This window comes from Leptopilina heterotoma, unplaced genomic scaffold, assembly GCF_015476425.1.
Source record: "Leptopilina heterotoma isolate Lh14 unplaced genomic scaffold, ASM1547642v1 Lhet_66, whole genome shotgun sequence".
NCBI lineage: Eukaryota > Metazoa > Arthropoda > Insecta > Hymenoptera > Figitidae > Leptopilina > Leptopilina heterotoma.
In genome coordinates this window covers 879,183-897,724 of record NW_025111153.1, presented here as the reverse complement: position 1 = coordinate 897,724, position 18,542 = coordinate 879,183, and the positions used below count along the sequence as shown (strand labels likewise).

The 18,542-nt window shown below is 26.6% G+C and overlaps 1 protein-coding gene across 1 annotated transcript; it reads left to right on the top strand.

The window, feature by feature from the left end:
* Positions 1-128: 128 nt before the first annotated feature.
* Positions 129-15,474, top strand: LOC122510071 (protein hold'em-like). Its single transcript, XM_043624478.1, has 8 exons — positions 129-412; positions 1,434-1,565; positions 5,681-5,949; positions 6,023-6,245; positions 6,330-6,443; positions 6,592-6,754; positions 14,388-14,595; positions 14,751-15,474. Exons 1-8 carry the CDS (start codon positions 292-294, stop codon positions 14,901-14,903), a joined length of 1,383 nt encoding a protein of 460 aa, XP_043480413.1. The 5' UTR covers positions 129-291; the 3' UTR covers positions 14,904-15,474.
* The last annotated feature ends 3,068 nt before the right edge of the window (positions 15,475-18,542 follow it).

Genomic DNA, 18,542 nt, shown 5'->3' with positions numbered 1-18,542 from the left:
CAAGGTGCTATTGTGGACTCAACCTTAATGAAAAAAAGCAATTGTAGAAAGACTTTGATTTCTGGAAAACCATTGCTGAGCTTCCCATCTATGCTTTGACAACATTGTTCATGCGCAAACACAGTAGATTTTTGGCGCGTTTCAAGTTCTTAACTTACGGTTATTTCCTGCCTGACTGTTCCTTGAAAAATACTCTCCAGAATTTAGTTTCCTTTAAAAATACATTTTTTGTTTGTGAATAAAAACTCATGATTAGGTGCAATTTGTAAAATTTTACAGCAATATAAAAATATGGCTGGAGTTTGGACACAGAAATTGAATTCTCTACAAGCAGGCACTCAAAATTCGATTATAATTGGAATAATAATTCACAGTGTCAATCCAAAAATTTTTGAACATGATAATGCAAAGTGTAAGTATAATTTTTAATAAAATATTAGATTTTTTTGCAGGAAATAAAATATTTGTTTGTTGTGTTGACATTATTTTCTTGTATTAATTGATGTTAATTTTATGGCCCTACTAAAAATAAAGTCACAAAACGACAAAAAAATCATCAGAATTTCTGACGTTCTGAGACTGCATTTGTTACGATTGCAGCCACATAACGTCAGGCTTGTGTCATTTTTCACCAGAAAGCTTCAAAAGTAGTCAGGTTTTTTATACAAAGTCGACACCCTCTTTTACCTGGAAAAAGGTCAACTGACCGTCATAAAATTGAAGGGAAATCTTTTTATTTGTTTATGTTTATATTTATTTAAACATTATACTTGTTTTTCATCGACTTAGAATTCTTCTCACAATATGTTCTTGTTATATAAACAATAATATATCCTTTAGAACTTAAATTCAAAAATGATATCAGTTTTTATTTATCAATTACGGTTTTCGAGATACGTTACAGTTTTCTTAAAAAAATGTTTTTCAAAATAAATTTTAGATATTTGCAATCGTGAAGATTTCTAGATTCTGAATTTATATTCATTTCACCTGAAATGTTAAAATTGCAAAACTTTTGAGCAATAAAAATCAGGTTGAAGACCCGAAGCACGTAACAATAGACCCAAAATTCTATTGTGAAAAAAGGCCTACGCACAAATTTGAAGTTTTTATGGTACTTTACATTTACCAACTATCTTTCGGTGGGGGACTGTAAGTTAAAAAAATGAATTCAATGAGAAATAATCACAATCCATAAACATCAGTATTCAACAGTAGGAGCATAAAAAACCCTGTAGTCAGAATTAACCAAAAGCTTCAGAAAACGTCAAAGTAGTCACAAAACATTAAAATTTCTGACGTTTTTTCATTATTCCTGATTTTATTTTTAGCAGGGGGAAAGCTGAATAAAACATACTTGGAAAATGTGCAATATATTTCTTTTCCTTCCCTAAAAGCAACAATTGTCTATTAAAAAATAATTTATTTTCCAGTCAATGACATTAAACGTGCTGTCTGGACTTTTACAATGCGTGATTCGCCAGATGATTTTATCAATGTTACTGTTTGGGGCAGCTCAGAATATGTTAATTCTCTTTTCAATAAATTCCAGATTGGTTCTGTTGGTAAATATATCTTTATATTTTTATCATTTTTATTTTATTTATTAAAAATCTTCAAATCCCGTTATTGCTTTTATAATAAAAAAAAACTGATATCAAAACAATTCTACATCTAATTGAAAACATTTTTGTATACTTTTCAAAACCAAAAATAATTTTTAACCCCTTTTACAAAAATAAATATTATTATTCAATTTTTTTTTTATTATTTTCATTAAAAAACTAAAATTTAATTTATTGGAAAAAATCTCAACTTTTAAATAAAAATGATAAAAAGTTGAAAAAAAGGTATAGTTTTTGTAAAATTTGAAAAAATGAAATTGACAATAGTTTTTGTAAAAATTGAAAAAATGAAATTGACAATAAACAGGATTCGAACTAGGTCCGTAAAAGACAGTTTTTTTTTTTAAAAAAAGGTCCGTAAACTCCGTAATTTGATTAAAAAAGACAAAAAGTTCGTAAATTGTACGATATAATTTGGACAAATTTAGAGAAATTATAAATGATTGCAGAAATTCCATTATATATTCAAAAGTAATCAAATTCTTCCCAAAAATTTAATTATGTTTAAAATTTTTTTTAAATTCTTGGCAAAATCTTCCTCAATTCAATGATTTTTAATATCTACTATTTTTATCAAATTTCCAAAAAAAATCAATTATTTAAAACAAATTTTGATAAAATTCTACGCAAACATTTAATTATTTTCATTAAATAATAAAAATTTAACATTCATTCAATTATTTACAAAATTTTAAATAAATTTCTACCCAATAATTAAATTATTTTCATAAATAATAAAGTTTTTATTAGTAAATTAAACTCTTTTAAACAATTTTATTAGAGTATTAAATAATTAAATTCTTTATAGAAGAATTTCCAAAAAGATTATTTTTAAATACTGCAGTTTTTTGAATAACTTAAATTAAAAATTGTGAAATTAATTGAATTAAACAAAGAATTCATAAATTGAATTCTTGAGGAGAATTTTATTGTTTATAAAAAATAATTTAATTCTTGGGATCGATTTTCCTACTTACAGGGTTCCTACAGAAATCCGAATTTAAAAATCCATACCTTTTCCATGATTTCCAGGTCAAATTTTTACGAAATTCCAGTGGAATTTTAAATCTAATTTCAATATTTTTGGGCTCTTTAAAAAAACTCTACTTATTAAATAGGCTCGACTCTTTGTTAAAAATTCTAAAATTATCAAAATTTATCAAAAATTCAAAAATCCGAATTTTTTAAAATTCAACAGTTTTTCTTCTCTTTGATAGTATGTATTTAGCTTAATTATTTTTGTGCTTTTTAAAAATACTTTACTTATTTAATAGTCTCGACTCTTTAGTAAAAAATCTAAAATTGTCGAAAATTATCAAAAATTCAAAAATCCGAATTTCTTAAAATTCAACATTTTTTCCTCTCTTTTATGGGATTTAGCTTCATTATTTTTGTGCTCTTGGAAAATACTTTACTTATTTAATAGTCTCGACTCTTTGGTAAAAAATCTAAAATTATCGAAAATTATCAAAAATTCAAAAATCCGAATTTCTTAAAATTCAACAATTTTTCTTCTCTTTTATGCCGTTTAGCTTTATTATTATTTGAATTTTTATTCAAAAGAAAAAATGGAAAACAGAAAAATTTAGAAACTTTTAAAAATTCCAGGCCTTTTCCATGATTTCCCTGATTTCCAGATTCTGTAGGAACCCTGATTACTTATAAAAATAATTGAATTGTTCGAAGGACGTATTAGAATTTATTTTAGATAATAATTGAATTTTTTCGAAAAATATGATAAAAATTTTTTAAAAATCACTATTCTTTCATGAAATTTTATTAATTAAACTATATTAAAGTAATAGAAAAAGAACAAATAGTTAAAAAATTGTACGATATAATTTGGAAAATTTTGAAAAAGTTACAAATTTTTGCAGAAATTCAATTATTTTCAAAAATTATGAAATTCTTATCACAAAATTCAAAAATGTATGTTCAAAAATTTTTTTAAATTATCATCAAATTTCCAATTATTATCTTTATTTAAATAATAAAATTCTTTTCCGAAATTCAATTATTTTCAAAAATTTTAATAAAATTCTTGTTAAATTTTAATTATTTTCAAAAATTTACCTCAATTTAATATCTACTATTTTAATAAAATTTTCCAAAAGAATTCAATTATTCAAAACTTTTTAAATAAAATTCTTCGAAGAAATTCAATTATTTTTTAAAATTGTAAAACAATTCTTTTCAAAAATTCAATTATCATTATAAATATCAAAATTTTTGGAGAAATTCAATTATTTTCAAACATTTCATAAAATTCTTCGCAGAAATTAAATTATTTTCTAAACTTTTCATAATTTTCTTCGCAGATATTCAATTATAATTGAAAGATGTAATACAATTCTTGGCAAGAATTCAATTATCATTATAAATAAGATAAAAAAATTTTTCGCAGAAATTCAATTATTTTCAAAACTTTGAAATAAAGTTCTTGGAAAAAATTCAATTATCTTCTCATAAATAACACAATTCTTCCCAAAAATTCAATTATTTTAAAAAATAACAACATTTTTAGCAGGAATTCAATTATTTTTTTAAATTTTTATAAAATCCTTGGCAGAAATTCAATAATTTTCAAAAATTTTAATAAACTCTTTGAATTCTCGTAGAATTTTCTAATAAAAATTGAAAAAGTTTTATTTTTTGTTTTGAGTAAAATGTTTTCTTATTTGACTCGGACTGGATATATTTTTGTCTGTAATCGGTCCGTAATTTTTCATTTTTAGTCCGTAAAGTCAAGCCTCGGATCGAATTTAAGGTGCAAAAAAAGTCGCTTTAGTCGATTTAAAATAGAAAAAAAGTCGAAAAAGTCGTTTATTTAAACAAAAATTTTATTTTTTATCCTTCTCATCTTCCACTGATTTCTAAATTTAATTATTTAAAACTTGAATAATTTCGTTAAATAAATATTTAAATACTTCTTGTTTGTTTTTATGCGGGAGTAAAATTTTAAAAATTTCTATGTAAAACCTTCTGAAATTTAATAACTTCTAAAAATTACAACTTTAATTCTCTTCAAATTCAGTTATTTTCTACATTTGGATTTTTGGAAATTTGTATTTAAAAATATTAGAAATAATTGAATTTTAAAAAATTAGAATGCAAAAAATTCTAAAAATTATTTTTTTCAAAAATATTTCAATATAATTTTTTTTGAATTTTCATTAATTACCATTTTGAAATTTACACTTGCAGATTTTTCATTAACAATTTTTGAGAAATCAATTATTTTCAAAATTTACAATTAAAATTCATTTAAAGTTTATTTTCAAAAATTTTTATCAAACACTTTGAAAAAAATCAATTATTTTCAATTTATAATTTTAAAAAATTTCAATTATTGAAACTCTTTTTTATTGAAAATTTATTTAGTACTTAATATTTATAAAAATAGTTGAATTGTTTTGAAGAAATTATTAAAAATTTTAGGAAATAATTGAATTTTATGGAAATATTTGAATTTTTACGAGAAATTCAATTAAATATGTTTTGAAAATAATTGAATTCCTGCAAAGAATTTTACTATTTATAAAAATAATTGAATTCTTGCGAAGAATTTTAGCATTTATAAAAATAATTGAATTGTTTCGAAGGATTTATTAAGATTTTAGAAAATAATTGAATTTATTCGAAATATATTAAAAAAATTTTTTGAAATTAAATTCTTCCGAGGAATTTAATTTCAATTATTTTCAAAATTTGCAATTAATATTCTTTAAATGTTGATTTTCAAAAATTTGTAAAAAACACTTTAAAAAAAATCAATTATTTTCAATTAAATTTTACAAAATTTCAATATTTATTGAAACTCTTTTCAATTGTAAATTTCGAAAATATGTTGCATTTTATACTAAAAATTATTGCAATATTCGGAAGAAAAGTCGAAAAAGTCGTAATTTTTGAAAATAAGTCGGAAAAAGTCGCATTTTTTGAAAATAGTCGAAAAAAGTTGAAAATGTTATAATATCCTAGGCCTGTAAAGTCTGTATTTATAAATACTTTCACTGGTTCGAGCCCTGGATATAAATGTAAAATACTTTTTTCAGTTGAAATTATAAGTGGCAAAGTGACTGGTCGAAGTGATGATGATCCAAGTGAATCATTTGTTCCTACTGTAACTTGTCAATTGAAGATAACAGTAAACGAAGGCAACGCATTGATGCAAAGTCACGATTCAGAAGACAAAGCTCTGTTGAAACCGTTGTTAAAATTGCCCACAAAGTCAATAGATACGTTAAGAAGTTTAAATTTTGCTCTAGAGCATTTGGAAGAGTTAAAAGACAAATTTATCGATCTCCTCGTCATTGTCACCTTCGTAAGAATAAATTGTTTAATTTTTTTCGTCTGCACAAAAAGCAGTTAGTGAAATAATAAATATTTGTTTTCAGATTGGTGAAATTCGTGAAATAATTAGTCGAGATGGTCGACAATTTAAGTGTCGCTCCTTTGAAATAACCGATGCATCAACAAATAAAACAATTTTACTTCAGCTTTGGGATTCAGAATGGATAAGATTATCGGAACTTTGGGAACCTCGCAGAACAGTTTTATTTTTGGCCGATATTCGTATTGGATACAATAATTTCAAAAAACGTATCGACTTGTCCATAGGTGAAAATCTTTTCTTCTAAAATATTTCTTGACAAGAAAATTAAAATGCATTTTTCTAAAAAAAAAAATAATTTTATAATTTAGCTAGAAAAACATTGATCACTGAAAATCCTAACATTTCACAAGCAATGGATTTACGACTTGCAATTTCGAATAGGCCGGAGTATACGCCAACGGATCCTTTCTCTATTCCGAACTGTAAGTATTAATTAAAAAAAATTTCATAAGAAAAACAGAAATTCGAAAATTAAATTTACACACATTTTGCTAAAATTTATTTAATATATAAAATTCCTAAAAATATTACCATTTTTGTGAAAGCTAATTAATGAAATATTAATTACAGTGAAGAACATTACGTCTGTTATGACTGTGCAAGAGATTACTCAGAAATTGAACTCAACTCCAAGTGAAGCTTGTGACAGAATTCAGTTCTTCGTTATTCTTTATGCAAAGATAACTGAAGTTAATTTGGACAACAAAGATGCCAATGTTCTAATAACAAAGTGGTAAGAATTATTTCATTTCATTTATCACAAGCCTTCGATTGACTTCAAGGCGAATGAAGTTGATTCAAAGTACAAAAATAGTCGTTTAATTATTTAATAAATACTTTTGCTTTCTCTCAAAGGAAGCTTTATAGTGACGTCGATTTCCGAATTTCTTAGAATCAATTTATTATTTTTACAAATTTTCATTAATTTTTTGTCAAAATTATATTCCTGGCATGAAAACGAATCGATTCATTTGCATAAATACAAATTTTGTATTTTTTGAAATTTTATCTTAACAGTTTAGAATAATTATTTTCTATAATAAAAAATTAAGCATATATTATATTGAGGAAGCTAAAATGGTCATGAAATTAACAACTTGTTTTACTTAAATATTTCAAAATTAATTGAATTTAATTAGAAATTTTAAAGAACTTAGATTTTTGAAAAATTTTAAAAATTCAAATTCTAAATTTAGTTAAATTCTTTAATATATTTAATTAATTATTAAAAATAATGGATTTATAGAAGAATTTTATTTTTAAAAAAACTAAAAAAAAAATTGAATTTTGGAGAAGTTACAAATATGTTAAGTATTCACAATTCCCGCCCTAACGTTATAATTTAAGTTCCTCACTAAAGAGGGCATCTTTATATTTTTCTACACACTCACTTTTGTTTTCTGTCTATTCGCTTACATAAAAGTTGCCTATTATGTTTCGCGTCGCTTTTAATCAATCTCAATAAAGTTTATAAAGTGCTAAAATAAAGTTTCTGATCCCATAAAATGTTTTGACTTGTCACTAATAACCTGCGTACTCGAACAGGTTATGGGCCCAGGTCCGGAATCGCGCAAATAAACCGCAAATTCTCTCGAAACGGTAGAGCGTCCTCGAACGCTTCGGTCGACGCCATTTTTCGTAGTTCACACACGCACGTACGCTATATCTCACGATGGCTGGTGCGAATGCTTTCGGTTTAGCGCGAATTGAGCTTTTAACCAAGCTCAATTATGATACATGGCGGATTCAAATAGAAGCTCTTTTAGTTCGAGATGATACCTGGTCTTATGTCAACGGAGATACTCCTCGACCAATTTTACAAGGTGAAGGTGACCAATTAGCCGCCGCACAAGCTGCCCTCGACCAATGGAACATACAAGACCGGAAACCAAAAAGCGATCTGATTCTCGCTATCAGTCCATCGCAACTTCGTCATATTCGGAACTGTAACACTTCGAAGGAAATATGGGATAAGTTAAAATCTGTTTACGCGTCAGAGGGACCAATGAGAAAAGCGAATCTCCTCGAAAAATTATTGTCTCTCAGAATGCAAGAAAACACAGACATTCGCGATCACTTGTCTGAGTTCATGGACACAGTTGACAAACTTAATAGTATGGAAATTGAAATTAATGGCGATTTACTTTCGATTATGTTGCTTCACAGTTTGCCCAGCAATTTTAATAACTTTAGTTGTGCCATCAAATCACGCGATAAATTACCCGATGTAGAGTCGTTGATTATTAAAATTATCGAAGAGAGTGAAAGTAAAGCTCATAAAAGTGATTCCGATTCTAGTGCCATGTTCTCCAAACATCGATTTCCCAAAAATAAACCATCGAATCAAAGTGACAGTGCAAACAGTGAAAATCCGAATTCAAATAAAAATATACAGTGCGGATATTGTAAGAAAAAGGGACATTTTACGAAAAATTGTTTTAAAAAGAAAAATAAAAATCGAAATAATAATGACGCGAATAATGTTTTTCTTACAAACGAAATTAATTCCGCCTCGGTATCTGTGTATAATGTGACTGATAAAGAAAAGTGGTGTCTCGATAGTGGATGCACAACGCATCTGTGCAATGACTCAAAAGGTCTCACTAATTTGTGCGAAGTAAATTCTAGTGTGCGATTAGCCAGCAATGCGACGGCACCTGTCATTGCTAAGGGCGATGTAGACATTATTACTTCCGACGGAAAAATCGACAGTGTTATTACTCTTCAAAATACACTTCACGTGCCGGATCTACGCACAAATTTAGTGTCGATTGCTAAAATTGTAGATAAAGATCATCAAGTGATATTTTCGAAAACAAGTGCTATAGTACAGGACGCAAATGGTGTAACAAAAATGGTTGCTGATCGACAAGGTGACTTATTTTTTCTCCGTGAAGGAAATAATAGTGCGTGTATTTCTACCAGTTCCGCGACGTGTAATACAATGATTTGGCATCAGCGTCTTGGACATTTAAATTTTAAGGACATGTCGACTATGTTACGTAATAAATCTGTTGATGGATTAACATTCAATTTGGAAGAAAAACTTCCTCCGTGTGATGAGTGTGCTATCGCGAAATTAACCAGACTTCCCTTTCCAAAACGTTTAGAAAGATCCCCAGAAATACTTGGAATAATACATTCTGACCTCTGCGGCCCGATGAGGCAAGAATCCTTCGGCGGAGCTCGTTACATTTTAACGTTTACGGACGATCATAGTCGCTGGACTGAAATTTATTTCTTGAAAAGCAAATCCGAAGTTCCCTCCAAATTTCTGGAATTTAAAAACTATATCGAAAATCAAACTGGTAAGAAAATTAAAAGTCTTCAAAGTGACAACGGCACCGAATATTGCAACTCGAGAATGGACGATATTTTGAGAAAAGCAGGGATACAGCGCCGACTATCAACAACACATACACCTCAACAGAACGGTATTTCAGAGAGGAAAAATAGAACTCTTTTGGAGGCAGCTCGTTGTTTATTGTCAGATTCGAAACTTTCCACTCGTTTTTGGGCTGAAGCAGTTTCAGCAGCAAACCATGTACGCAATCGGTGTGTGACAATGATCTTGGGAAAACAAACTCCTTTCGAAGTTATTTTTGGTCGACGTCCAAAGGTCAACTACCTAAGAAGATTCGGCTCGAAGGTGTTCATTTTGAATAAATCTCCTACCAAGGATAAATTTGCGCCAAGGGGAATCGAGGGTGTCTTCGTAGGATACGCCGAAAACTCCAAAGCTTACAGGATCTGGGTTTCTTCTGAGAAGAGAATTCATGTCACACGAGATGTTAAATTCGTTAACGAAACTGATCTTAATTATTCAACTCGAAATTCTACTGATAAATTTGACAATTTTTCTCAAGTTTCAGACTCTGATGCAGATACTAACAAGTACGTCGATTTCGAGCTCCTTGCACCTCTTGATGTCCAGAATCAACCAGAGATCCCGATTGCTGCCATTGATAATGAAGAGCATCAACCTCCAAACATTCCGAATGAGCCTTTAGAAATCCGGAATAATGCTGGTGATCAATTACGAAGAGGACCTGGTCGTCCTAGTAAAGAACGAACTGGAGCAGTGGGTCGTCCTAAGAAGAAATATAATCTTGTTCCTGTGGAAGAACAAATTGCGCCGGCAGAACGAATTATACCAGAAGGACCTCCTCGTGATGACTCAAGTTCGAGTGAAGAAGAATTTTTTGGATGGGATAATGATAATGAAGTTATGTTTGCAAGCGAAGTTCCATTTCATCAAGCTCTTTCTGGACCAGACAAGGACGAGTGGCGGAATTCCATTTACCTGGAAACTAAAAATCTTGTACTGAATGATACATTCGAAATTGTATCAAAACCATCCGATGCCAAGGTCATCAAGTGTCGTACAGTTTTATGCAACAAATTTGATGCCGATGGAAACATAAGTCGCAGAAAGGCCCGCACCGTTGCAAAGGGATTCACTCAACAGTTTGGTGTTGACTTTTTCGAGACTTTTTCACCTGTGGCTCGTCTTGGATCTTTTCGACTACTTATGGCTATTGCTGCGCAGGAAAATTTTAGGATCACTCAATTGGATATCGAAACCGCGTATCTCAATGGAAAAGTAGATGCAGATATTTACATCGAAAAACCGGAACTTCTGCAAGAAATGCTGTCGAGAATGATAAACGAAGAAAAGGGTCCTATCCTTCAAGAACGGGCGAGAACATTAATTCGAAATTTAGATAAACCGAACGCCGTCTGTAAACTCAAAAAGGCCTTATATGGGCTTCGACAAGCTGGCCGCCAATGGCACACCGAATTGGACCGAGTGCTTCGAAGTATTGACTTGTTCCCAACTGATTCCGATCCTTGCATTTATGTTGATAAAGAAAAGAAAATTTTCATGCTAATTTATGTGGATGATTTTCTCATTCTTACGAATGATCGTCAAAAGGAAAACCATGTCAAGAAAACACTCGGAAAATATTTCAAGGTCAAGGATTTGGGCGAGGCTAAATTTTGCCTCGGCATTGAAATTAAACGTAGCGAAAATCGTGTCTCCATTTCACAGCAGGGATACATCAAGGAAATTCTCAAAAGATTTGGAATGGAAAATTGTAAACCGATTTCAACTCCACTTGCTCTTGGCCGCAAATTTACCAAACCTTTGAAAACCGAGGACACCAGTTTGCCTTATCGCGAAATCGTCGGAGCGCTGATGTATGTTGCTCAAGGAACACGTCCTGATATAGCGCATGCAGTTAGCGTTTTGGCACAGTTTAATTCATCTTACGAGAACCAACACTGGCAGGCTGCAAAAAGGGTCCTACGTTACCTCCAAGGGACTTTAGACTACGAGTTAGTCTACCAGAAGGACAATTTACCTCTCCAAGGATTCGCAGACGCAGATTGGGGTAACTGTTCCATCGACAGGCGCTCTTTCACCGGTAACATCTTCAAGCTCTGTGGAGGAGCAATCTCCTGGCAATCTCGCAAGCAAAGGACAGTTGCCTTGTCTTCGACAGAGGCAGAATACATGTCGCTTTCGGATGCTGCCAAAGAAGGTGTCTTTTTAGTCAAATTTCTCAAGGAACTGAACTTCAAAAATTTGACAAATCTTGTCATTTTTAATGATAACCAAAGTGCTGGTCGATTGGCGGAAAACCCAATTCACCATTCCAGGACCAAACATATTGACATCCGTCATCATTTTATTCGACGAGTTCTATCTGACGGATTGTTGAAGATCGAGTACTTACCAACAAGTGAGATGGTGGCGGATGTGCTCACAAAAGGACTTTCGCAAAGTTTACATCAAAAATGTGTTCGTGATCTTGGACTTAAAATTTGAACATTTATTTTTGTTTTCTCGGGCATAAATTGAGGGGGGGTGTTAAGTATTCACAATTCCCGCCCTAACGTTATAATTTAAGTTCCTCACTAAAGAGGGCATCTTTATATTTTTCTACACACTCACTTTTGTTTTCTGTCTATTCGCTTACATAAAAGTTGCCTATTATGTTTCGCGTCGCTTTTAATCAATCTCAATAAAGTTTATAAAGTGCTAAAATAAAGTTTCTGATCCCATAAAATGTTTTGACTTGTCACTAATAACCTGCGTACTCGAACAAAATAATTGGAGAAATTCAATTATTTTCAAAAGAATATAATAAAATTCTTTGCAGAAATTCAATTATGTTCAAAATTTTTTTAAAAATTCTCGTAAAAATTTTAATTTTATTAACTTTTTGTAAATAATTAAATTCTTCTTCGAAATTCAATTATTTTCAAAAATTTTAATAAAAAATTCTTAGCAAAATTTCTATTATTTTTAAAAAAATTTTCCTCAATTCAATGATTTTCAATATCTACTATTTTAATAAAATTTTCCAAAAGAAGTCAATTATTTACAACAAATTTTAATAAAATTCTACGCAAAAATTTAATTATTTTCATATAAATAAGAAACATAATACAGGAATTCAATTCTTTACAAATTTGTTATAAATTTCTTCGTAAGAATTGCATTATTTTCATAAACAATAACATTTTTCACAGAGATTCAATTATTTTTGTAAATAATAAAATTCTTTTTAGGAATTCAATTATTTTCATAAATAATAAAACTTATCGCAGAATTTAAATTATTTTTAATTCAATTTTAATCAAGTTCCTCGAAAAATGTAATTATTTAAAAAAAATTTATTAAAATTCGTTGAAAGAATTCAATTATTAAAAAATTAATTTTTAAAAAATTTTAATTGATTTTTTTAAAAAAATATTATTTGAAGTTTTTATTTTCTAATATAGGATTTAATTATTGAAGAATTTACAAATTATTTTTAAAAAATAATGTTATTAATTAATTAATTAATTAATTATTAAAAATAATGGATTTATAGAACAATTTTATTTTTAAAAAATCTAAAAAAAATGAATTTTGGAGAAATTACAAATTCTTCTGAAAAATTCAATTATTTACTCTGAATAAAATTCTTCAAAAAAAATTCAATTATATTCAAAAATAAAAGAATTCTTTGCTGAAATTAAATTATTATTGTAAATAATAAATTTTTTCCCAAGAATTCAATTATTTTCAAAAATTTTAATAAAATTCTTGTCAAAATTTCAATTATTTTCAAAAATTTTCCTCAATTCAATAATTTTTAATATCTTCTATTTAAATAAAATTTTCCAAAAGAATTCAATTATTTAAAAAAAATTATTTTCATAAATAATCAAAATTATAGAGGAATTTAATTATTTACAAATTTTTTTTTATAAATTTCTCAGCAATAATTCAAATATTTTCATATAAATAATATTTTTTTCAAGGATCCAATTATTTTTATAAAATTCTTTTTAGGAATTCAATCATTTCCGAAAAATAATAAAGCTCATCTCAAAATTTCAATTTTTTTTAATACAATTTTAATCGAAAACCTTGAAAAATGTAATTATTCTCAACAATTTTATTAAAATTTACCGTAAAATTTATAATTATTAAAAAATTTGTTGATAAAATTCTTCCTGAGAATTCAATTTTAAGAAACACTGAATTATTCAATAAATTCAATCAACATATTATTCAATAAATTATTAATTTTTGTATTTAGATAATTGAATTCTTGTAGAATTTTCTAATAAAAATTAATTTAATTATGAATTTTTGTTAAAATTTTAGATTATAATTGAATAGGTATTAAAAGCATAAGAGCGTAAATTTTTTTAGAAATAATTGAATTTTGAAAAGGTTTCAAATTCAAATCTTTGAAAATTGGAATTTTTCATACTTTTAACTAACAATTCTGTAAAATTAATTTTTTTGAAAAAGATTAATATTGAATTTCTTTTTGAAATTATTTCAAGTTTTGATTTTCGAATTTATATTTAATTGATAAATTTCTGAAAAATCGAAATTTCGTAAAATTGATTTGTAAACAAATGGATTTGAAAATTCTCAAAGAACTTTTTCAAAAATTATTAAAAATATTGGATTTATAGAAGAATTTTCGTTAAAAGTTGTAGAAAATAATAATTTAATTGAAATGATGAAGATAATTTTGAAGAAGTTACAGTAACAATATTCTTATAATGTAAAATAATGATTTTATTACTCGGTCATCTTTAATTATTATAAAGCATGAAGAAATCGATTACTCCGAGTCTTCGACTCGGAGTGATCGATATCTTCATGCTTTATAACAAATATTCTTAAGTATAAATTGTTGAATTTTAAAAGGTTTCGATTTGAAATTTTTTAAAATTCGAATTCCTGTGGAAAAATATTAATGTTTAATTTTTTATTTAAAAAAAGAAGTTATTATTGGTGTTTTCGATTACTTATATAATTCAAAAATATTAATGAATTAAAAAATTTGCAGTGCTCTTTGTAAAAAATTAGTACAAAAAGATAACGATTCGTGTATGAATTTGGAATGTCCTTCTGGAAATGGAAGTCAAAAACCTTATAATCTTGTCAGTTTCAATGTGAAATTAAATCTCAAAGATGATACTGGATATCTCATTGGATGTAGAATTATGGGGAATGCAGCAGAACAAACTTTAGGCTGCACTGCTGCAAATTTTCAAGTAAGAAATATTTATTTTTATATTTTAATATGTTGGAAAAAATTCGATTCATTTACTTTTAATGTTAAATATGGTAAATAATACATTTATTTAATTTTATTTATTTACTATTTATTTATTTATTTACTCAATCAATAATGCATAATATTGAACAGGAATTTAAAGATGAACAACGTTTGGAGTTGAAATGGCAATTTCTTTTAGCTAAATTTGCTGTTAGAATGCAAATTTTAGGCCCAACATCAACAATGAATCGAGCAGTTTACAACATTTTGTCAATGACGCGCATTGACGCTGCTGAAAATTAATTTTTCGATAACCGACTGAAACAGAAGGCATTAATTTCAAAGATAAGAAACTTACTTTAGTTTCATTTTATTGTTTAAAAATTGTACAAATCTGTTTTTTATTTTTAGGATTAATTTCAGTTGGAATACTCAATGTAGCTTTATTTAAAAATCGAATATTTAATATATGATTTTAATATAAATGAAAAATTACTCGATAAAAGTAAATAAGTAAATTAGATAATTTAATTGTAAATATTTTCGAGTCAAATTAAGAATAATATTCGTCTTCTTCAATGTTTTAAAAACTATTTCTTGTTGAAGGATAATTTTTTTATTTCAATTCTACAATATCTTATCTTTAAAAAGATAAGTTTTTCCTAATACGATAATTGGTAATAAATTTGATTAATAATTTGTCTCTACAATAAAATATTTTCGTTTCTAATTTGTTCCATAAAGGGGAACGGCAGTTTTATATTTAAAAAGAACTTTTCATAAAAAAATTTCATAATTTTATTGTAATTGTTACAATTACAATGGTGTACAACTCTAGATAATAAAAATGATCTCATTATTTCTAATGTATAAAGAAAAATATTTTTATACTTGAATAATCTTTTAAAGAATTTTATAAATAAAACAAATTATAATTGTTCAGAAATTAATTTTTATTTTTCAATTATACCTGTTCCTGATAAATTCTTATAAAAAAACAATTTAAAAAATCCTATATTTGTCAATTAGTTAAAAAATTAATTTTTTTTGCTTTAGATATAAAAACTAAATTTTTGAAACATTAAAAAAAAAGTAAAAAATATTAAACCAGGGTTGCCACAAATATTTAATTTTATTTTTTCCTGACTTTTCCCTGATTTCCAGACAAAATTTTCACTTTTTCCCTGACCCTAAAGAATATTCTGATTCACTCTAAAAATTATTAGATACTCAAAAAAACATTCTACACTGTAAAAAAAGGGAGTTAAATTTTAACTCCCCCGGGGGGTCTATAAAAGTCGCACCCATTGGGGAGTTAATGCCAGGGGAGTTAAATAAAGAGAGTTAAAATTTAACACCCAAATGCTAACTCCCCATGGAAAAAATAACTCGCGCGGGTGTTGAATGAAGGGAGTTAGAAATTAACTCTCTTTTGGAGTTGATTTTTAACTCGAAAAATTTAACTCCCGAGTCCGTTAACTCCCTAAATTTTTTACAGTGTATTACATTTACTTACGAATTTCTTAAATTGTAACATTATTCGCAAACATCAATAACTAAATTTTTAAATAAGTATTTAATTATTATTTTTCCATAGGGATTAAAATTCTTCAAATTCAAACATTTTTTAAATTAAACAACTTATAAGAATATTATTATAAAACATGAAGATATCAATTACTTCTAGTCGAAGACTCAAAGTGATTAATATCTTCATGTTTTATAAAAAATTTTAATTTTCATAAAATTTTTCAAAAAAAAATTAAATTATTTACAAAAATTATAATAAAATTCGTTGCAAGAATTCAATTATTTTTATAAATAAGTAATACAATTCTTCACATGGTTTCAATTATTTTTAAGATACAATTTTAAATAAATTTCTCGAAAAATGAAATTATCTTCAAAAATTTTTTGCAAGAATTAAATTAGGTACCAACATTTCACAAATAATGAAATTCTTCGCTGAAATTAAAAAATTTTCAAAATTTACAATTTAAATACAAATTTTCAAAAGAATATAATTATTTAAATAAAGTGTAATAAATTAAATAAATGGCATAAATTCAATTATTTTTACAAGTAATAAAATTTTTCACAAGACTTCAATTATTTTCAAAAAAAATTGATAAAATTCGTTGTAAGAATTACATTATTTCCATAAATTATAAAATTTTTTTGAGGACTTCAATTATTTATAATACAATTTAAAGTAAATTCCTAGAAAAATAGAATTATTCTCTTAAATTTTTTGTAAGAATTTTATTACATTTCACGAATATAATGAAATTCTTCGTTGAAATTCAAATATTTTGACAATCTATTTTTTTAATAAAAGTTCTCAAAAGAATTCAATTATTTAAAAAAAATGTAATAAAATTCGATGCAGGAATTCAATTATTTTCATAAATAATAAGATTCTTTACATTATTTCAATTATTTGAAAAAAAATTTGAAAAAATTCATTGCATAGAATTCAATTTCTTTCATAAATTAATAAAATTCTTCACAGGATTTCAATTATTTTTAATACAATTTTAAGTAAATTCTTCGAAAAATGTAACTATTTTCAAAAATTTTGTTAAAATTCTTCGGCGAAAGAATTAAATTATCAATTATGTATTTTTAAAAATTCATGCTATAATGCGTTTAATATTCAATTATCTAAAATTTTAACTAATATTCATTTTTAAATCAATTTTTATTGGAAAATTCTACGAGAATTCAATCATTTAAATAAAAAAATAAATAATTTATTGAATAAATGAATGTTTCCCGAAACTAAATTATCATAAAGAATTTTATCAACAAATTTGAATTTTTTCGAGAAATTTTAATAAAATTTTTAACAATAATGAAATTTTTCGAGAAATTGAATTGATTGAAATAATTGAAATAATTGAATTATTGCGAAGTTTGCTTAGAATTTTATCAACATTTTTTTTTTTTTTTTAAATAATTGAATTCTTTTGAAAAATTTTATTAAAACAGTAGATATTGAAAATCATTGAATTGAGAACAATTTTTTGAAAATAATTGAAATTTTGCCAAGAATTTTATTAAAATTTTTGAAAATAATTGAAATTTGGAGAAGAATTTTATTATTTTTAAAGATAATTGAATTTTGACGAGATTTTTTTTTAATTTTTACGAAGAATTTTATTACTTTTGAAAATAATTGAATTTTTGCAATCTTTTGTAACTTCTTCAAAATTCAATTTTTTCCAGTTACTTTAATAAAACTCCCTGACTTTTTCCTGAATTCCCTGACCTGTGGCAACACTGTAATTTCGCGCGAAAATATAAGGATCGTCTACAATAAGTGCAAAAAGTGAGGTTGTGTTTGAACTCTGCGTTTAAAGTCCAACGCACAATAGGTTCGGGAAAGTCGTTCGCGAACGCAAAGCATGAGTTAGAAAAGGACAGAGATATATTTGTGTCCTTGTCTATCTCATGCGTCTCGTTCGCGAACGACTTTCGCGAACCTATTGTGCGTTGGACTTTAAGGCCAACGTAGAAAGAATACGGAACGGGAACAAGGCATAAAAATACTTTAAAATAAAAATACTTTTTTTAACAGGTTTAAACAATTTTTTTGTTTATTTATAGTTTTAATGTAAAAAAAAATTTTTTTTGTCACAGTTCAATAAACGGAACTGTTATTGGTTTTAATTAATAAAGAATCTAGAATAAAGAAACAAAAATTATTAACACTTTTCTACCCCCAAAAACTACCCGTATTTAAAAAAAAACCCAAAGAGTATAAAACAGCAATACTTATTTTAATAAATCTTAACACAAATTTTATAAGAAGTTACAAATACAAATACAGAATTCAGGTAATATTACGTGCAAATAATTGTTGTTAATTTCTCTGAGATTCCCGCTTCCACATTCAACTAAAATTCTCAACTTATAATAACCTAACCAAACCTAGCCTAC